Below are 22,554 nucleotides of genomic sequence, written 5' to 3'. Positions count from 1 at the left end.
GAGATAACAGGTATTGCTTCAGCTCCCTTGGAATCCCCCTTCCCAGATCTTGATGTCCCCATTGCTATTAGGAAAGGAAAGCGGAAGTGTACTGCACACTGCATTTCCAAACACCTTTCTTATGACCTACTTTCCCCTTCATATTGTGCCTACCTCTCTTCAGTTGCTTCTAACCCCATTCCTAGGTCTGTATCAGAAGCTCTTGGGATTCCAGAATGGAGAGATGCCATGCAGGCTGAAATGGATGCTCTACATGAAAATGGTACTTGGGAGGTGGTGGATTTGCCTGAAGGGAGGGATCCAGTTGGATGCAAGTGGGTTTTTACCATTAAATACAGGGCAGATGGGACTATTGAGAGGTACAAGGCCAGACTTGTTGCAAAGGGCTACACACAGACATATGGGATTGACTATCTGGAGACTTTTGCCCCTATTGCTAAGATGACATCTGTGAGGGTTCTTTTATCTCTGGCAGCTCACTTTGATTGGCCTCTCTATCAGTTAGATGTAAAGAATGCATTTCTGAATGGTGACTTACATGAGGAGGTCTACATGTGTCTTCCTCCAGGAATGTATGGGAAAGATATGCAAGGAAAGGTATGTAAACTGAAGAAATCTCTTTATGGCCTCAAACAATCTCCTAGAGCCTGGTTTGAGAGATTTAGAGCTGCACTTGTTAAATTCGGCTATGTTCAGACACAGTCAGATCATACTCTTTTTGTGAAGAAAAGTGGGTCTCTAGCAGTGTATCTCATTGTGTATGTTGATGACATTATAGTGACTGGTGATGATGCCTCTGGCATTCTGGGCCTTAAGTCTTTCCTCCGTATAGAATTTGAGATTAAGGATCTGGGGGAGTTGAGATATTTCCTTGGCATAGAAGTTGCCAGATCCAGGGATGGGATTCTTATTTCCCAGAGGAAACATGTCCTTGATTTGTTGTCTGAAACTGGAAAATTGGGTGCAAGACCAGCTGCAACTCCTATTGATATGAGTCACAAACTTTTAGCTTCGGATGGAACTTTGTTGGAAGACAAAGGGGTCTTTCAGAGACTTCTTGGGAAGCTTTTGTACCTGTGCATGACTAGGCCAGATATCGCGTATGCTGTCAGTTGCATTAGCCAGTTCATGCATGCTCCTAGAGATACCCATATGGCAGCAGTAGAACGGATTTTGTGCTATCTGAAAGGCTCTCCAGGAAAAGGAATTCTATTTGCCAAACATGGTCATCTGAAACTTGAAGCTTATACTGATGTTGATTGGGCTGAAAATATTGATGATAGAAGATCTACTTCAGGGTATTGCAGTCTGGTGGCTGGTAATATTGTCTCTTGGAGGAGTAAGAAACAAACACTTGTGGCTCGATCCTCCGCAGAAGCAGAATATAGAGCCATGGCACATGGAGTCTCGGAATTATTGTGGCTAAGGTCCTTAATGGAAGAACTTGGGGTAGATCATGACAAACCCATGATGTTGTACTGTGATAATCAGGCTGCCATCAACATTGCTCACAACCCGGTACAACATGATAGAACCAAACATATTGAGGTTGATAGACACTTTATTCGTGAAAGAGTCTCCTCCGGTGAAGTGTGTCTTCCATTCATTACTTCTGAAGGACAACTGGCAGATTTTCTCACCAAGGGCATTTCCAAGGCAAGGCTTCAACATGACACTGGCAAGCTGGGCATGATTAACATCTATGCTCAGCTTGAGGGGGAGTGTAGAGAAGATGGGCCGAATGGCCCATAGACTGTCATTTCATGTTATGTTATGTTTCTCTCTGTTATGGGCTTTATTCTGGGCCCATACTCTGTAATATTCTATTTTTTGTATTTTCCTGCTCACTCAAGGGCCTCTCTGTAATTTGTCAAAGATTAACTTATTAATAAGATGTTTAGAGTGTTAGAGAGAGGTTATGTTCGAACTTCTTACTCTCTAACACTCATTGCCGCCAGCTCTCTCTTCTCTTCTTCTCCTGTTTGTTCATTTTCTGGTTTGCATCTAATCTCAAACAGTTCCATACATCAAGTGGGCTGTTTTTCAACTGACTTAAACCCGTTTTGACCTGGGCACTGCTAGCAATCTCTCTCCAATTCCTTAGGAGATCATCCACAGTAAAATCTGTGAATAGGTCCGGTGATTTCAGCCACTGAACTACCCTGATGTGAATCAGCTCTATCAAATTTTCAAACTGACTAGCACACCGCAGCCCTTAGACATCTCCACATAGTTCTGCCCCTTTTCAAATGCCACCTGATAAAAGAACAAAAAAAGTGGGATCTCCTCCCTTCCTAACCTCCACCCTCTTATTAAATCCTTTGAATCTACTCTATGAATCAATAGTCTTAGAACCTCAGCAATCAAGGTAAACAAGAATGGAGAGAGTGGATCACCTTGCCTTATTCACCTTATAGCTGGGATGAAATCTACCATTATCCCATTTACCAACACAGAGTAATGACAATTCCTAACACAACCCATGATCCATTTACACCATTTTTCCCCAAACCCAAAATTACCCATCACTTACTTCAAAAAAGACTAGTCCACCAATTCATAAGCTTTTTTTAGGTCCAATTTGCACACCACTCCCTTCTTTTTGATCTTTTTGAGATTTTCCACTCTCATTGGCAATTAATATTTGGTCAACTATCTGTCTACCCTTCACAAAGGCTCCCTAGTTAGGTGCAATAATATCAAGTAGAGCTTGCTTTAACCTCAAAGACAATACCTTTGCAATTACCTTATATAGATTGTTTACCAAACTTATTGGTTTGAAATCTTTTGGATGAGATGCATCTTTATTCTTTGGGATCAGAGCAATAAAGGTGGAATTCAACCCAAGATCAATTATTCCCCTCCTATGAAATTCATCGAACACTAGCATGAGATCCCTTTCCAAGATTTCCCAACAGTCTTGGTAAAAGGCCATTGTGAAACCATCCAGGCCTAGAGCTTTTGTTCTATCCATAGAAAACACAACTTCCTTTATTTCCTCCATTTCAAACCTCATTTCCAACCTTTGTCTATTTTCTGCCCCAACATCTAGCCACTCCAACCCTTCTAACCACACCCTCCCACTTAAAGGCCTTTTGAAGATGGATTTAAAGTAATCCGTAAAGGCCTTTGCTATCTCATCCTAGCAGGTCAAAATTGACCCCTCAACATCCAGTCTTGAGATAGAACTCTTTTTTCTTCTACCATTTTCCACCACATGAAAGAAGCCAGTATTTCTATCTCCCTCCTTTAACCACTTGCATCGAGATTTTTGTTTCTAGCTAACTTCCTCCTTGTAAAGACAATCCTCCAACTGCATTCTCTACTCCCCTCTTTGTTCCTTGTCTCCCTCTTCACATTCTCAATTCAGAGATGCTCCCTTCAAAAGCTATAAATAGAGGAGCAGGGTGAACATCCAATATGCAATTCTCAGTTCAGAGATTAAAAAGAGAGAAGAACCTGCAATTCGACTGCTCCTGCCTTCTGCTCTTTCCTGCTCTTGCCGCCATACCAGTTCGATCTCCACCTGTGGGAGTGATCAAGAAGTGTTTTTGATATTACCTTTTGGCAGAAAAGGTAATCAGAAGTTGTGCTCACTAGCCCTCCATCAGATTCTTGCTGAAGAGACCATCCTGCTGATTTTGCTTCATCATGCGCCGTGTCATCTTCGGTGGAAGCAGTCTTTGAATCTTTCCTTGGGCATGAACACCTTCATTGGAGGTTATTGTTACTTCGTATCAAGTATAACCCTCAACTCCCTTTTGGTTTCAGATCTGGTCGGGTTTAGGTTCAAAATTGATCATTGAAAATGCAGTTTTCTAAAATCGGGAATGTGATTCCCACGTGGGAGAGAGAAATTTTTTAAATTTCGCCCAACCTTCTTGTAGGGTTTGGCCATCCATATGATGGATCTCTCATCCCTTCAGTGGTATCAAAGCTAGATCAAATCTTGAACCAAAATTAACCAGATCTGGAACTGCGCAAATGGGCAGAAGGCGTTCTACCCGATTTGCACAGATTAGCGATTTTTTGGAAAATCGGTTCCCAGATTTTGGGCGATTAATCTAAAATTAAATATTTATAAATCTGAATTATATTTAGAATCATTCTACATATTTTTCTTGATTTATGGGTTGTTCGTACGGTGGAGATCGAAATCTTTAATGGCACAAGGAATCTGCGTTTTTGCTGTTCTTTTACATTCTTGGTCTATAAATAATTTTTTTTAGACAAAATGTATAGAAATTCAATTTAAATGTAATATTAATAGAAATTAGGTTTTCTATTTTATTTCATTCGAAATTGAAGCAGAAAATGCAAGGAGGATTTTCGCAGATTAGGGTTTGACTATCTGTAATTTGCAGTTTTGGAAACTGCATGCTGCAATCTAACTTTTGTTTTGCAGGGTAGCAGTCCTACGAACAACCCTCATACTGATTCTTGAATGTCTTGTTTCAGTAATTTAATTTCAGATCATGTTCTTAAATTAAATTTTGAATTAAAAATCAAACCCTAGACCCATTCGCACTAGATTGGACCAAACTGGTTGGACCGAATCAGTGGTTCGATGGGGGCTATTCTCAACCCTATTTTTTCACTAATGGGTCCAGGAGTTGATGGCTAATTGCAATATGCAATTCAGCCCACACCTGTAAAACCCAATTTTAATATGTTAAAACTGCTTTAGCCCATTTTCAACATACAAGCTATATGGGCCAAACTACTTTCTGCAATTCAGCCCATATACTTAGATAATATTAATCAGTAATATTATGAATCTTTATGGGCTTTAATTATGGGTTTACAGTTATTAATTGATTGGATCAATTATGTTGTTCCTACATGTGATGTATGGATGTGTGATGTGCAACGTTCATGGGCCATAAGTGCTTGGCCGATGTTGAAACGATAGTGGCTCTTGCACACACCATGGCTGAATGCACATCATTGCCATGGTGTCCTTAAGATCATTGGATGATCTCCCTTCGTGGTGGGCCCCACACAAGCTTCCTCCCCAAGAGGAACCGTGCGGATCCTTATCCGTTTAGGACCCATCTAAATCTAGCTTTATGAAAGCCAGTGGGAGCCACTCTGGTTATACCTAAATTAAACTAGGGTGTAATATTTCGTTCCCTCCACTGAAATATGAGTGCATGTGATAGGGAAATTCATATGATGAATTCTCTAAAGGCCTTCCATCATTCGCATGAAGATGGGTCATTCAGTAATGAGGAAATACACCATAAAATTAGGCTATCCATTTGTTGCTGGATCTGTTGGATTGTTTCATAAGATGATAGGGGCATCATAGACCGATGTGGGAGGGGCCTATCCTAAAATGGATGACGCTCTCATGGTACTTTGGCGTTCACGAATATGATGGGTGAGCTCTCACTGGACAGAAATGTTTAACCTAAAATGGCAATGAACCTTGTCTGACAGAAGCCAAAGGGAAAGCTCATAAGATGAGTGGATATGATCCTTCACAGAAAGGTGATGGGGTTATGCAGCTAAAACAATTGGCTCCATGCACCCTATATGATTTCCCACATTTCAAGAGACATAATTCGCAGTCTCCGTCACTGAGATAGGAGGGAAATCTTGGAGATGAATAAATGAAAATGGAACATAGATTAAAAGCCATATCTATGTAGATAACATGAATCAAATAAGGTTGTGGACTAATATTTGCTTTTTATCAGAAATGACAAATAGACAATTCACTAAATTGTTGGACGACAACAAACTTAAGGGCCCAAATTACGCTGATTGATACTGTAACCTTATGTTGGTCCTGACGTCCAAAAAATTGGACAAAGTAGCTACAAACCCTGCTCCGGACCGTCCAGGTGATAGGGCTTCTGAGGCCCATAGGAGGGACTATCAAGAATGGGAAGAGAAAAACTCCTTTGCCCGCTGCTACATCATAGCATCCTTAGACAATCCGATACAACGACAGTTCGATCAGATCGAATTGTCCAAGGATATCTTGGACAGTCTGAGGACGATGTATGAGGAGCAAAATCGTTCTACTCGTCAGAAGGTCTTGAAACAGTTCATGACCGCACAAATGTCACAGAACTAGCAAGTTCATGACCATTATCTTAAGACGATGGGATACATCAATGAACTTGAGGTTTTTGGATCCGGGCTTGATCATGTCACCAAGGTTGATGCCATCCTAAATTCTTTGCCTCCTTTCTTTAATCAGTTCATCATGAACTACAACATGAATAAACTAAATGTTAGCATCCAAGAACTCAACAATATGTTGCAGAAGGCCGAGGAACTGATAAAGAAGGATGAGCCTATTACCATGCTTGTTGAAGCAGGCAAATCGGGCAAGAAGAAGAGGAAGGCAAAGAAAAGGCCTTAGAAGAAAGCTACCAAATCCAAAAGGCAGAGGAAGGACAAAGCATCAAATGCTTGTCACTTCTGCAAGCAGGCCAATCACTGGAAGATGAATCGTCCTCAGTACCTGGAGACCAAGAAACAAGGTAATTTCCAATCCTTTGTCATAGAAACCAATTTGTTGGTAACTTCTGCTTCTTGGTGTATTGACTCCGGGGTTTCAACTCATGCGTGTAACTCACTACAGGGGTTCAGGACAAACAGAAGACTGAGTGACGGAGATGTGACTCTTTACTTGGGGACTTATGCAAGTTTTGCAACTACAACTATAGGAACTATAGAGTTAGCTTTCAGAGAAGGAATTATTGTACTGAAAGATTGTCTTTATGTAGCCACTTTGAGAAGAAATTTGATTTCTGTTTCAAAACTGTGTGTGGATGGATATTATGTTCTCTTTAGTAATATAACTACTATTAAAAGAAATAACAAATTCCTTGCATACGGGAACTAGAGAATGGTCTCTATGTTCTCCATCATTCTCTGTAAACTAACATAACTAAAATTATGTCGGATGATATCCCCAAGAAAAGAACCCGTGATACAGTTAATCCCACGTGCCTGTGGCATTACCAACTTGGCCACATCAACATAGATTGTATCACAAGGTTGGTAAATGATGGTCATTTGGATTTTCTAACTGTTGAAGATCTTCCAACCTGTGAACCTTGCCTTTAGGGTAAGATGACAAAGCGACCATTAAAGGGTAAGCCTGAAAGATGTACATGCACGCTTGACCTTATACATACTGATGTATGTGGTCCCATGAGTGTTAGAACATGTAACAACACGTTTATTTCATAACATTTACCGATTACTCACCGTATGGTTACGTGTACCTAATGAGACACAAGTTTGAATCATTTGAAAAGTTCAGAGAGTTCAGACAAGAGGTTGAGAAGTAGTTAGGGAGAGAAATTAAGACCCTTCGATCGGATCGAGGTGGCGAGTATCTCTCTGACGAATTCAGAGACTACTTAAAGGACAATGGGATAGTATCACGACTAGCTCCTCCTGCTACACCACAACTAAATGGTGTGTCAGAGAGGAGGAACCAGACTTTATTGAATGTGGTCTGATCACTTCTCGTATACTCAGAGCTACCCACATCTTTTTGGGGTTACACATTGGAGACTGTGATATACGTGCTGAACCGGGTTCCAACCATATCAGCTCCGAAGACTCCCTATGAGCTTTGGACCGTAAGAAATCAAGTATAAGACACTTGAAGGTTTGGGGTTGTCCGACACATGTTAAAAGAACGAGTACGGACAAATTAGAATCCAAGACCAGCCGTTGCCTATCCATAGGCTACCCCGAAGGCTCTGTGGGTTACTTATTGTATGACCCAGGAGAACAAAAGGTGTTCTGTAGTCGAAATGCCCATTTCTTGGAAGATGATTACATCCTGAGCAATCACCGTCAAGAAGTTGTTCTTGATGAGGAGAGCTCATGGGTAATGGGAGATGTCCCACAAGCTCCAGTTAATCACCAACCTAGAAGATCTACTCAGGTTTCCAGGCCTCCAATCCGTTTTACTTGGTGGAAGCCACGACCAGTGAGGAGGATCCTGTGACTTATATGGAAGCTATGTTGGACATAGATTCCTTAAAGTGGGTAGATGCCATGAGAGCTGAGATAGACTCAATGGAGACCAATAGAGTTTGGACTCTGGTAGATCTGCCCCTTGGGGTAAAAGCAATTGGTTGCAAATGGATCTATAAGAGGAAGAAGGGTCTCGATGGTAAGGTTGAGACCTACAAGGCTCGCCTTGTGGCGAAAGGGTATACTCAGAAAGAAAGAATCGGTTATGAGGAAACCTTTTTGTTGGTGGCCATGCTTAAATCCGTTAAGACCTTGCTAGCTGTAGCATCATACCATGATTACGAGATTTGGCAAATGGATGTCAAAACTGTGTTCTTGAATGGAGATCTTAGTGAAGATATCTATATGCAGCAATCGCAATGCGGGTCAAGAACACGTGGTATGTAAATTAAACCGATCCATATATGGACTTAAGCAATATTCTAGGAATTGGAACATCCGGTTTGACTCTACTGTCAAACAATTTAACTTTGAGCAAAATCCGGATGAACCCTGTGTTTATAGGAAATCTAGTGGGGATAATGTTACGTTCCTGGTTCTGTATGTAGATGATATTTTACTCATTGGGAATGATGTAGAAATGTTGACTATGGTGAAAGTATGGTTCTCACAACAATTCTCCATGAAAGATCTTGGAGAAGCCTCCTTACATACTGGGTCTTCAACTTTATAGAGATAGATCGAAGAGGATAATAGGATTATCCCAATTTGCTTATAGTCACAAAATAGTCAAGAAATACAGCATGGAGAACTCCAAGAAAGGAAATGTTCCTTTCAGGCATGGAGTCACTCTCTCCAAGGGTATGTCTCCCAAGACTCCCGAAGAGATTGAGGGCATGAAGGACGTTCCCTATGCCTCAGCCGTAGGGAGCATCATGTATGCCATGCTGTGCACTCGTCCTGACATCTCTCAGGCAGTGAGTGTGGTAAGCAGATTCCAATCAAACCCAGGGCAAGAGCATTGGACTGTTGTGAAAAACATACTAAAATACCTTCAAAGGACAAAAGAGTTTTGTCTATTATTCGATGGTAGTTCACTACAGATTCAGGGGTATACTGATGCTGATTTCCAATCAGATCCAGATGATAGAAAGTCAACATCTGGTTATATCCGCACGATAGAATCGCATGCTATGCCTGTTAGTTGGAAGAGCAACAAACAAGGGTCCTAAGTAGTAAAAATAATAGTCCACAACCCAAGCCGAACACATTTCCGTAAGTGAGGTTGCCTAATGAATGAAGGTGTTCATTCTTGAATTTGGAATTCAACACATCACTCATTCCACTGTTGTGTGGCAACACTGGATCTACGGGAGATTGATGTTAAAAGGTAGCATCAACGGAGAATGTGGCAGACCCATTGACTAAGCCACTAACATAGAAAGTGTTTGATAAACACGTGGAAAGTCTGGGACTTCGGCTTATACCCGATTGGACCTAAGTGCAAGTGGGAGGTGTTAGATAGTGTATGCCCTTAGCTCCAATCAGAATGATGTACATTATGACATTTAATGAATAAAGTACATATTAAATTCATGCTATTATGGTGTGTTTTTGCGTAATACCCTTAAACTCGACACATATGAGACTCGTGTTAGTTTGGAATCTTCACAACCATTGGATAGATCTGGGGAGATTTATCCTGCCAAGGCTGACACTGATGTGCCGCCAAGTTGGTTGGGGTGGCTTGTCTTATCTGTCAGGGTGAGACTTGAGGTACATGCAGTGTAAGTTTTCTTGAAACCCTAAACCGGACTAGAATTCCAGTATTGCCCTGGACCTTGGAGATAGATGGGCAAAACTGGAATGTTACACCTGACCCTTAGAGGGGTGATCATAGTGACAGTATCAGCCCCTTTGTCGGACAAAGTGAATGATCGGGGATGCACTCTCTCTGATGGAAACCAAAACTACCAGTAGTCGATTTCAACCGTTGAAATTTGTTTTGCAAATATATTTATATAAGCTATATATATTATGGTTTCAAAATGTTTGCAAAAAGTTTTAATTCCCGGGATCCATATGAGTAAAGAGTGCAGTACTGTACCTTGTAGCCGAGGGAGAGGTCCTCTCTTGTTGGGCAGTGTTTGATCATTATGGGCTGAGAGGTTAAGTGTAAGACCATTGAGGGTAATACACCTGATGGGCTAATCTGCCGATAGTCCTTGGGTTTTTATATGGTGACCTGACCCAAGGACCATTTAGTGTAAATGTTGGGCCCATTAAGAGCCCATGGTGATGGACTAAGGGGTTCACTGTCTCCTACATTGAATTCAGCCAGGCCTTGTAATAGAGGTTGGGCTAAGCCCATGTGGCTGATGTGTAGATCAATGTTTGGGTCCCACGCCATACAAGGATATCCAACTAGACAGCAGTTTGGAGGGTAAGTGAGCAGATGGACTTAATGGGCCTAAAGCCCAATTCGAATTGTCTTAATGAGATTAATTAAAATGGGGCGGTTATGGAATTTAGATAAGCAGATAGGATAAGGGATTGTCCCTATCCACTCAGAGAGTCCAGATCCAAATAAAAATTTGGATCAAGAAACTCCTAATTAGATTAGGAGGGTTGATCTTTATTTACAGATAAGATAAGGGATTATCCTTATCTCTTAAAGAGAGTCCAGATCCAAATACAAGAATTGGATTAGGAAACTCCAAATGAGATTAGAAGATGCTCTCTTTAAAGGCTATAAATAAAGGAGCAGGGCGAACCTCCAATATACAATTCTCAGTTCAGAAATTAAAAAGTGAGAAGAACCTGCAGTTCGATTGCTTCTGCCTTCTACTCTTTCCTACTCTTGCCGCCATACCAGTTCGATCTCCATTTGTGGGAGCGATCAAGAAGTGTTCTTGATATTACCTTTTGGCAGAAAAGGTAATCAGAAGTTGTGCTCACTAGCCCTCCATCAGATTCTTGCTGAAGAGACCATCCTGCTGATTCTGCTTCATCCTGCGCCGTGTCATCTTTGATGGAAGCAGTCTTTGGATCTTTCCTTGGGCATGAACACCTTCATTGGATGTTATTATTACTTCGTATCAAGTATAACCCTCCACTCCCTTTTGGTTTCAGATCAGGTCTGGTTTAAGTTCAAGATTGATCATTGAAAATGCAGTTTTCTAAAATAGGCAATGTGTTTCTCACGTGGGAGAGATAAATTTTTGAAATTTTGTCCAACCTTCCTGTAGGGTTCGGCCATCCATATGATGAATCTCTCATCCCTTCAGGGGTCAGGTGTAACATTCCAATTTTGCCCATCTATTTCCAAGATCCAAGGCAATACTGGAATTTTGGTCCGGTTCGGGGTTTCAACAAAATACACACTACATGTACCTTACGTCTCACCCTGACAGATGTGACAAGCCACCCCAACCAACTTGGCGACACATCAGTGTCAACCTTGGCAAGATAAATCTCCCAGATCTATCCAACGACTGTAAAGATTCTAAACTAACACGAGTCTCATATGCGTTCAGTTTAAGGGCATTACACAGAAACACACCATAATAACATGAATCAAATATGTACTTTATTTATTTACATTAGATGTCATAATATACATTTTGATTGGAGGTAAGGGCATACACTATCTAACAAAATCCACACAAAATTTTGCTGCTAGAAATACAAGTACAACATCGATTTGATCCAAATACTAGACCTTAGTGCTACAACACAGAAAGATCATTCCAGACCTACAAAAATCATATAAAAGGATCACACGACCGCACTAGGAGGGGTTGGAAGCCCTTTAAATTCTTCACACCATTCAGCCGAACCAGTTACAAGTATTTTTCTTGGTACACGACCAAAAGATAAGAGGAGAAGAACCCAAAAAATTCTCTCAGACCCGTCCGACAGAGTTTCTCTGATCTTTACTCAAAAAAGGGAAGAAGGAAATAAAGAATTCAGATCGATCTTGTTTTCAGGTCCAATAGACTTGTTCTGATACCATGTTAACCTGAAAAGTAATAAGAAAAGACGAGAACATATGGTGAGAGAAAAGACAGGGGAGAGAAGAGGAGAGAAAAGATTGAGGCAAAAAGCATGCTGGCAGTGCCAGCTCTCGTACTTCTATTAGGGCATCCCAAACATTAATTAAAAATACAAGAAAAATCAATAATAACCCTGCGCCACTAATTACATAAAAAGATAATTTTGCGAATTGGAATACACTCACAGCATCTATTAAGATCTGAACATTTGGATCAGGAACAGGTTGCCCAATCATATGGAGTCCATCCTTGACTTCTTCAAAGGTCAAATTTCCATTTTTGTTAGTGTCCATCATATGAAAGATCTTTTTAATACCAGCTGTTTTGATCCATTGGCAAGATATCTGCTACAACCTGTATAATGTAAACTCAAAAAGATTACAAGCCTTGCATTACTAAAAAATTTAATCAATAGAACATAGACAAATAGAAAACAACTTCCACGAATTCACTGAAGCTTTTACTTACTCTTAGAGCTCTCTTCTTAAATTTATTCATCAACGAGAACTGCTTAATCTTTGTTGTGACACATTCTCCTAGAGGAACATTCAGTACCTTATTGGCATTTTGCAGCCATGGATGTTCTTCATATAACATGTAAGAAAAAGAATTAACTCATTTATCATACAGTGTAATTTCACTTTGTGTGAATGAGAAATTGGGATTAGCAACAAATTCAAGTGTGGACTGATACCAAAATCAAAATAAAACTAAACTAAGAAAATAATTGTCAAAGAAGTCCTATTTGACAATATATGAAACATTTCCCAAAGTGTAGGAGATTTTCCAAAAACATTTTTGTTCCTCATCTTACCAGCACAAACATAAAATATTACCAAAAGATTTAAATTAGGTGAGACAGAAGCTAGGCGTCCATGATAGAAACTAAAAATAAACAAAAACTATGCTTGAAGAAAAGAGGTCTTAATAGAAATGTGATCCAGTCTGAAAATAGTTGAGATTAATAATAAATAAGAGATCTGTCCTGGTTCAAGTGAAAGAAGAGAGAAGAGGAGGGAAGAAAAGGACTGAAAACAAAGAGAGATCGACCAGAGGCTCCCCATCACTATCAGAAATCTTCATATTATGATCTATAAGAGTATCTACTGGTGTTTCTCCTAATAGACCAATTTCTTGTAAAATGACTACATCTGCTTGTTCTTTTCTTAAAATATCCTTAATTACTGATCTCTTCCTTGCACTCCCTAAACCTTTTACATTCCAACTTAAAATTCTCATCTCACCTACTTTAGAGACCCCTTTCTTTTTTAACCTTCTTCCTCGATCCTCTTTTCCCTTCCCTTCCTCCACTAAACTCTTTATTCCCCTCGATATCCCTTTTCAATCTTTCCACCTCACTTAGCTTTCCTCTTTCTTTCTTTCCCCCTCCTTCAAAGTTCCTTAGATAAGCTTTCAGGTCATTGGGATCTTCAATTCTACATCCAAGTTTCCCAAAAAGTTCAGCTACAGAGTCTTCTGATTCTTTGCTGCCCCCCTCCCAACTTTATTATTTTTTTCTCTCAAAGTAGTACCATTATCCACCCCTAAATTAGCTCCCTGCCACCCAAATTTTCTTGCAAACTTGTCACTTCTTTATCTTTTAAGGCCCCAAACAGGCAACTCATTAGCTCCCAAACCTTCTCCCTTCTTTCCTTTTCCTCTTCATCTACTCTTACCAACCCCACTTCCACAGGCTCCTTGTTACCAACACCTTTGCCATCTTTAGTAGTAGGGGTTCTGAGCTCAACAGAGTGTGTAATCACTGGAACACCTGTTTCAGGCATAGAAAAATTATTAGTTCTGCAAACTGAATTGACAAGAGTACCTGAGACCGAGGGGAAAAGACACGACTCCACCAAGTGAGCACTCTTTGTAGTCCCATCCAATTCAAGGATAGAGTTGCAACCTTCCAATGCGATTTGTTTGCTCTTGAGAGGAGTTGACATGTCATTATTCAACCTCTGATCACTTCAAAACCTCTCTAGTTCAGCCCCTAACGAAAGCATGAAAATGTATATCTAAAGTGTGCTCAACAATTGACATTTGTAAAGTAAAGAGATTAAAAGTAATATTTTTTCATAATAGTTTTATAAATATCAATTTTATTATTTATGCATTTTTTATGCTTAAAGAATTAATAATTGAATGGAGGAAAGCCCAAACATAGGTCCAAGAAACCCAAACCCAAATTCCATGACCAGGTATGAGTGTTGATTCGTTTCCCGCTTTACTCTGAATAGGGTCCGTTATTTTGGGCGTATCTTTCTCTACAAATGTCAAAATTCAATGATTCTTGAGGCTATGGACAGATAAGAGATAGGGCTATAACTCATCTGTTGATAACTTCCTCCAAATCAATCTCTATCCAGGCAAAAATTGGGGGATAAGACGCAGATCTGGGCTTAACAGATTGAAGAGCTTGACATCACAATAAAAAGGAAAAATCTGACCAAAAAGGGGGACGACTTGCAGAGATTATTTTGGCATTATTTTCTCAGTCTTTCACAAAGGAGAAGAGGGAAGAATGATGTCCAAGCGCGGCTGAAACTTCAACAAGGCTAGGGAGGATCTTGATCGATGAGTTTTACTTGTTATTTTACTTTGATTCCTTGAAAAATTTCAATGTTTAATTTTGTTTTGAGATATTTCTTTTATTATTTTGATGAACCCTGAAGTAATATTTTGAGAGATTTCCATATAATATTAATCATTCTCTTTTTATGTGCAATTTGTTGGAAAATAATTGATTGGTTAGATTTATTTTATGAGTTGATCCTTGACTGCAATACTATCAATCTGATATATTGTCATTCTTGAGTAGCTTATAAGAATAGATCATTATGTTTATTGAAAATTAATTCTCTCAAAACAAATACATTTATTCTTGTCGTTGGTTTCAAAATTATATTTTTCGATTGATTGTTTGGGATGTGAAACTTGCAATTGAGTAATAAATAGGAATCAAAGTCGAAACTAGTTAAGCAAACCGATCAAGTGAATCTTGAAGCCTTGTTCATCACATACTATTTTTCATCCTTTAATCATCGTTACTTTTATTCAAGTATTTTTGTTTTTCTTTTTATTTTTAGCAAATCATTTTTTCTAGGTTATTCACTCTTAGCGATAACTCATTTTGTTGGTTTAATCAACTTCTCTATGGATTCGACACCTAAAACTATGCTTCAACGATCACTTAGCCAAGGGTAATAATTTTGGGCAAGACATAAAATTTGGCACTGTTACTAGGGAAGCCAAACCAACAACTGAGTTTGAACATTCTTTAATTCTCTTTTATTTCCTTTGTTTGTTTCATTTTCTTTAGTTGTATTTTATTTTCTTGATCTTATTTTCCTTTTCTTCTTTTTGTAAACAAAAAAAAAAACTAAAAACAAAAAAATAGGAGTTGAGGGTGTATAAATAGACCAAGGTACAAAAGAGGGAGATTTGCTAGACAAATAAGAATAGACCCACCACCACTCCCTGAAAAAGTAGCATCTACTTCATCTAGTTCATCCTCTGATTCTGAAACCATGAGTCAACACGAGAACAACCCTGTTAGGTCTTTGAAAGACTACCTGCACCCCACCCGGATAGCCACACCATCATGCATCATGTTTCCTCCGAATACACCACAATTTAAATTCAAACCTGGAATGATCCAACTCTTGCCTAATTTCCATGGTTTAGACCGTGAGAATCCATATGTGCACATTAGGGAATTTGAAGAGGTAGTGGCCACCTTTCATAATCGAGCTGATATTGCAGACATTATTAGGCTGAAAAATTTCCCTTTTTCCCTGAAAGAGAGAGCTAAGAGTTGGTTATACTCCTTGAGACCAAGATCCATAGGTACATGGGCAAAGATGACCCAAACTTTCTTTAACAAGTACTTCCCGCACCATAAGACCAATAACCTTAAGAGACAGATCTCAACCTTTTCTCAAAACGATAGTGAAACCCTATACCAAGCCTGTGAGAGATTCAAAGGAGCTATAAAACCTATGTCCGCACCATGGGTATGAAAGTTGGAGGCTAGTTAGTTATTTTTATGAGGGTTTAACCAGCAGGGTGCGCCAATTCATAGAGATGATGTGTAACGGGGATTTACCATCCACTGATAGTACTAATAGGACACGTCCAATTGGAATTTACCATCTTAAGGAGGAAGACAACCTCAAAGCCCAATTAGAAGCTGTAACTAGGGAATTTAAGGCCTTAAAGATGAGAAGTAATAAAATCACCCACACGGTTGCCAGGGTAGAAACATGTTTTGTTTGTAGGGGATTGGATCACTTAGCTCAAGATTTCCCAACCTATGGTGAGACGAGAGAGGTTTACGAAGAACAGTGTAATAACTTAGGAATGTATAGGAAACATTTCTCACCCTATTTAGACACCTACAACCCTAGCTAGAGGAATCAACCCAATTTTAGTTGGAACACTGATCAGAACTAACCCACATCGTCCAACAATAATCAGAGTGTAGAAGCGCAACCATCCGGATTTCATCCTGCATCTCAATACAATGCTCGACCGAATAGGAATCCTTTAGAGGAAACACTTCAAGCATTTATGGAGGCACAGAATAAGACAAACCAAAAATTTGAATTTGTTCCATCTCAGCCTCAAACCAATCCGAAGGGGTCACATATGGTACAGGGATCCACCTCTGATCTGGAGAACATTAAGGGGGTCCACACCATGATTACTTGCAGCGGTAAGGTTTTAGATGGGCCTTTGCCAAGCCCACCTCGCATAAATGTCACTACTTCAAGCAGAACTGAAGATGCCCCCTCAAAAGAACTAGAAAAGGAGGCTACGATCCAAGTACCCTTTCCCAAAGCTCTCAGATCTGGAGGAAAATTTTCAAACCAAGGTGGGATTTTGGAACATTTGAAAGAAGTTAAGATAATCTACCTTCACCAGCTTATGCCAAGGTGATCAAGGATCTATGTACCACGAAAATGAGACACCATGTCAAGAAAACTGCATTTCTGACAAACCAAGTAAGTGCGTTGATTGAGCAGAGAACATTGCCAAAGTACAAAGATTCAGGGAGCCCCACAATTGCCTGCCATATTGGGATATAAGAGTTCGGTCAAGCTCTCTTGGAATTAGGAGCAAGTGTAAATTTAATGCCTTATTCGGTTTACTTGCAATTAGGTCTTGGAGAGATAAAACCCACGTCTGTGGTGTTACAGCTGGCTAACCGTTCTATTCGGAAACCGAGGGGGATAGTAGAAGACGTTTTGCTTCAGATTGATAAATTCTATTATCCTATTGATTTTTTTGTTTTAGATACTCAATCTGTGGTTGATAGTGAGTCAAAGATTCCACTTATTTTAGGAAGGCCATTCCTTGCTACAGCCAATGCTCTTATTAATTGTAAGAATGGCTTGATATATCTTTCATTTGGGAATATGACTCTTAAGGTGAATATTTTTCATGTTGGGAAGCAGCTCCGAGACGAGGACAAGTGCTAATCATACCTACATGATAGACTTGGTACAATTAAGTTTCCCTACTTTGCATTATCAAAAGAAAAAAAAAAGAAAAAAAAAATTGAAGAATACTTGGTACAATTAAGTTTTTCGTCAATTCAAAAGACAAACTTCTTTTCTCGGGAAAATGCTTTTCTCACTAGGTTCAATTTCTATTTATATTGCTATCATATTTGACTAATCGAAATCCTAAAACTGGTTGGTGGTAAGAATGGTGGAGTTCTAAACAACTTTCCTATCTTCTGATCAATGGTCGTTTGTTTGTTTGTCCGTAAATTTGGCATTTTCTTTGAGTGATTATCTGATTTCCAACTCCATGAGAGAAATCCTTCGCCTTAAAACAGTTTACCTGTGAGGATATGGAGTTGATGCTTTTACTTTGATTAATTCTCAATGCTATGTGTTGCGGTTTGTAGTATGAAGGTTTTGCTTAGTTCACACACATTCACTTTTGGATGTTACAATTGAAGTAATCTTGATAGCATTTATGATCTTTTTCCGACCTTTTTGTTTGAAATGCCTAGGGGGTTTTGCTGGTTGGGGGTTGTGACGAAATCATGAAAATGTATATCTAAAGTGTGTTCAACAATTGACATTTATAAAATAAAGAGCTTAAAAATAATATTTTTTTCATAATAATTTTATAAATGTCAATTTTATTATTTATGCAATTTGTATGCTTAAATAATTAATAATTGAATAGAGGAAAACCCAAACACAAGTTCCATGACTTAGGTACGAGTGTTGATTCGTTTCCCGCTTTACTCTGAACAGGGTTCGGCATTTTGGGCATATCTTTCTCTACAAATGTCGAAATTCAATGATTCTTGAGGCTATGGACAGATAAGAGATAGGGCTACAACTCGTATGTTGATAACTTCTTCTAAATCAATCTCTATCCAGGCGAAAATTGAGGGATAAGACACGGATCTGGGCTAAGAAGATTGAGGAGCCTGGCAACACAATGAAAAGGAAAAATCTGACCAAAAAGAGGGACGATTTGCAAAGGCTATTTTGGCATCATTTTCTCAATCTTTCATAAAGGAGAAGAAGGGAGAATGATGTCCAAGCGCTACTAAAGCTTCAACAAGGCTAAGGAGGATCTTAATCGATGAGTTTTATTGTTATTTTACTTTGATTCCTTGAGAAATTTCAATGTTTAATTTTGTTCTTGAGAGATTTCTTTTATTATTTTGATAAACCCTGAAGTTATATTCTTCAATTTCCATATAAGATTAATCATGCTCTTTTTATGTGCAATTTGTTAGAAAATAATTGATTGCACATAAAAAGATCTGATATATTATCAATCGAAAAATCTGAATTGATCCTTGATTGCAATACTGTCAATCTGATATATTGTCGTTCTTGGATAGCTTGTAAGAATAGATTATTCTGTTCTTCATCAAAAATTAATTCTCACAGAACATATACTTTTGTTTTTGTTGTTGGTTTCAAAGTTGTATTTTCCGATTGTTTGTTTGGGATGTAAAACTTGTAATTGAGTAATAAATAGGAATCAAAGCCGAGACGGTTAAGAAAATCGATCAAGTGAATCTTGAAGCCTTGTTCATCACAAACTATTTTTCATCCTTTAATCATCGTTACTTTTATTCAAATATTTTTGCTCTGCTTTTTATTTTTAATAAATCACTTTTTTCTAGGTTATTCACTCTTAGCGATAACTCCTTTTGTTGGTTTAATCAGCTTCTCTGTGGATTTGATACCTAAAGCTACGTTTCAACGACCGCTTAGCCAAAGGTAATATTTTGGGGCGAGACAGCCTCGATTAGAAAATTTATGTTTGGCCATTGGTTATCAAAAGCTCTGTAGAGATAATGGTTATGCTAGTATTTACAACAAAAGAATAAAAGAGATCATTGGGGGCTAAAGAGGGGTTTGGACTCTCTCTCTCTTCTTCCCTTTCTTCCATCTTCTTCCTTCTTATCTCTCTCCCAACTTCTTTAATCTTCTTCTTCTCTTCTGTTTTTATTTTCTTTATTTCAAATTATTGCATGTGGGATCTACAACTTGGTATCAAAGCCGGCCTTCTCTTCTCTTCTTCTTAATTCCATACAGGTTGTAGGGAGAGTTGATTGGTTAATTGATTAACAAGTACTCAACCCAGTTAGAGGAGGTTTTTCGAGAAGATTGCAATGCTGGTTTGGGGCCCAACACAGGTTCTTGGAGGGTTTCCCAAAAACCCTAGCTAACTGAAGAGCCTTTTGATTACAGGGTATAGAGGGAGTCTTTAAGTGGTGCTTGGGATAGAATAGAAGCATTCTAACTATCTTTGAGATTGATCCAAGTTGGAAAAGTTTTTGAAGCCTCTGGTAGGAGCGGTCAAACTTTCTCCCTCTCTCCCATTTTGTCAAGTCCAATGAAAACCCTAATTTGGCTATTTGAAGAGCAATTTTTGACTTAGGACAGTAACTCTTGACTAGTAACACCCTATTTTGATTTTTTTTTTGATAATTGAAATGATTTTATAAAACAACAATAGACAATAGTACAAAGTCCTTAAGGAAAGGTACGAGTTGCAACCTCTCCAGGCTAGTTAAGTATAGATTTCCAAATTAATAACAACTTACATAGAAGCACAAAAAGGATCTTTCCTAGAAACCCCCTGTTTGGTTAAAGCATCAACTAAAGAATTAGTAGACCTACAAACCCATTTTACCTCAACTCTCATATTACTGGTTACCACTTGAGAGTCCCCTTCAACTAGGAGATGCTCCACCCCAAGCTGGTTGGCGATCTGAATTCCTTGTACTGTAGCAAGGATTTCTGCCCTTGTGGAATCCCCCACTCCCACTGGTCCTAAGAATAGGGAAATTATGTTGCTGTCCTTATTTCTCAGGATACCCCCTATACCTGAAGGCACGGGGTTGCCTTGGCTACTTCCATCAAGGTTCAGCTTGATGACACCTTCCAAAGGTGGAATCCATTCTGACAGAATTCTATAATTCTTTGTTGAAGTGTTAGCTATTACTAGCCAATTTCTCCACAAATCATCAAAGGAAAAGTCATCAAAGATATCCACAGTTTTAAGCCAATGGATTGCTCTTGTTAGGATACAACCCTTCATTTCATCTAACCCTCTTTCCTTCTCTAAGAAAATTCTTGCATTCCTTTCCTCCCAAAGAGTCCATAGAGTGGCTGCCACATTTCCACATGACCTTATCTCTTCTAGTGTGCCAAACAAAGACAGATGGGATGAATAACAATCTTAAATTAGAAGGCAAAAACCACCTACCTCCAAATAAACAAAGGCTCCACCTCCATATAACTGTAGCAAAGGAGCAGGAGATTAGTAAATGGACACAGTCCTCATTCTCAGCCTTACACAAGGAACACCAATTTGGGGAAAGACAAAGCGAGGGTCTCTTTTTCTGTAAGTTTTCCAAAGTATTGATCTTCCCATGGAAGACTTCCTAGCAAAAAACAACAATTTTTTGGGAAATAGGTCGCGCCCAGACTTTTTTTACAGGGAATCCTTGGGAAAAAGAGGTTAGAACTGAGGGATTTTAGAAAAGAAGAGCAAGTAAAAGTACATTTTGGAAGAGGAATCCAAACCCTTTGATCAAAAGAAGTGGGGTCAAAGCAAACGGATTCTAGTAAACGAATTAGCTTAATAACACAATTTGACTCACCATTCCTTAACTCTCTACGAAATCCAAAGTCCCATTTTAAAGGTAAGGGGTTTAACGGGCTCGGGAGAAAAGTTGCAATTGGCTCATGTTTGTGAAGGAAAATGGAATAGAGCAAGGGGAAACAATCTTTGAAGGGTTGAGTACCCACCCAAATATCCTCCCAAAACAAAATAACATTACCAGAACAAGAATCATACCTGATGAATCTGAGGAAGCGAGGGAGAATACCATGTATAGCCTTCCAAGATGTAGTAAGGGTAGCTCGGCGAGATATCCCAGAATCCCAACCATTTCCTGCACAACCATGAATGCTTGCCACCACCTCATGCCATAATCTCTCTCTCGGGGCCATCTCCATAGCCACTTCCTAAGAAGGGCTACATTCTTCAGCACTATGTTCCCTATCCCTAAACCCCATTCTTCATTTGGTTTGTTAACTATCTCCCATCTGATCAAGTGATCCTTTTTCACCTCTCCTGGCTCCCATAGAAAGTCCCTCATGATGTTAACTCTTGCATTTTTTTCTTTCCACACTACCTAGATTATTGATACCCTAGCACTCTTCCACATGATGTTAAGTTGGATCAAAGAGACTTTTGATGTTAGTCGGAGGTGTCCACCTGCACTCAAATAAGGAAAAAAGCGATTCCCAAATGCTAGGAACAAATGGACAAGTAATAAACAAACGAAAGCAAATCTCACTATTAGCCTTACAAAGAATAGACATGTGTGGGGAAAGGCACCACTTTTTACCCTTCCTTTGTAGCCAGTCAAAAGTATTTATTCTTTCGTGTACAACTTCCCCACAAAAACCACAATCCTAGGTGGGATAGGCTTTCACAATACCTCCTTAACAGGAAAAGATTGAAGGGGACTAAGGGGAGGTTGGGTTAAAACTTTGAAGAATTGAGTTACAGGAGAACAGATCCGAATAGAAAGGTGTCCAAATTCCTTCATCAAACTTATCAAGACCAAGGAAAGTTCCTTCAAGGTTTTGGATAAAAGAGAGTACACTATCAAAGTCTAAATCCTTCCCCTTTTCACACGCCACCTGAACAAAGAAGGAGAAAATAGGCTCTGCAAATCTGATGGAGGGTTCCACCCGTGCCTAAAGAAAGAAAAAGCCTATTCCCAAATTGACTTTGCAAATTGGCACGACAACAGAAAGTGAAAGCCAGAAACCCTATCTGCTTTGCATAGAACACACCAATGAGGTGATAAGCATGTATTGTGTCTATTCTTTTGAAGCAAGTCACTAGTATTGAATCTTTTCAGATAGGCTTCCCAACAAAAACTACCAACCCTAGGAGATACTGGTCTGCACCAAATTTCATTAACCGGGAAAGGAAAGGATGTGAGATTGGTGGACTAACATAAGACTTTGAAAAAGAA

General features: G+C 39.2%; 1 protein-coding gene and 1 non-coding gene across 18 annotated transcripts in view; both read right to left on the bottom strand.

The window, feature by feature from the left end:
* Nucleotides 1-22,554, bottom strand: part of LOC148873248 (calcium-dependent protein kinase 24-like) — a 119,225-nt gene that overhangs the window by 5,424 nt on the left and 91,247 nt on the right. For 3 of the 17 annotated variants that reach the window (XM_088966742.1, XM_088966730.1, XM_088966743.1), the window contains 3 exons: nucleotides 12,477-12,592; nucleotides 12,194-12,362; nucleotides 11,526-11,974 (listed from right to left, as the gene is read on the bottom strand). The exons of 4 other annotated variants lie outside the window; for them this stretch is intronic. In XM_088966742.1, the coding sequence (XP_088822868.1) occupies nucleotides 12,557-12,592 (36 nt within the window). In that variant the 3' untranslated portion in view covers nucleotides 11,526-11,974; nucleotides 12,194-12,362; nucleotides 12,477-12,556. Of the gene's footprint in view, nucleotides 1-11,525; nucleotides 11,975-12,193; nucleotides 12,363-12,476; nucleotides 12,593-13,833; nucleotides 14,002-22,554 lie in introns of those variants that run through there. 10 more of the 17 variants (XM_088966727.1, XM_088966740.1, XM_088966739.1 and 7 more) reach the window with 6 other exon arrangements.
* Nucleotides 15,920-16,027, bottom strand: LOC148873249 (small nucleolar RNA R71). Its single transcript, XR_016106059.1, has one exon. It is a non-coding gene; the product is annotated as a small nucleolar RNA R71 (small nucleolar RNA).

Source organism: Nelumbo lutea, chromosome 1 (assembly GCF_056320005.1).
Source record: "Nelumbo lutea isolate HS-2025 chromosome 1, American lotus-T2T, whole genome shotgun sequence".
Taxonomy (NCBI): Eukaryota; Viridiplantae; Streptophyta; class Magnoliopsida; order Proteales; family Nelumbonaceae; genus Nelumbo; species Nelumbo lutea.
The sequence above is the reverse complement of the archived record's forward strand: the minus strand, read 5'-3'. Positions and strand labels throughout refer to the sequence as shown.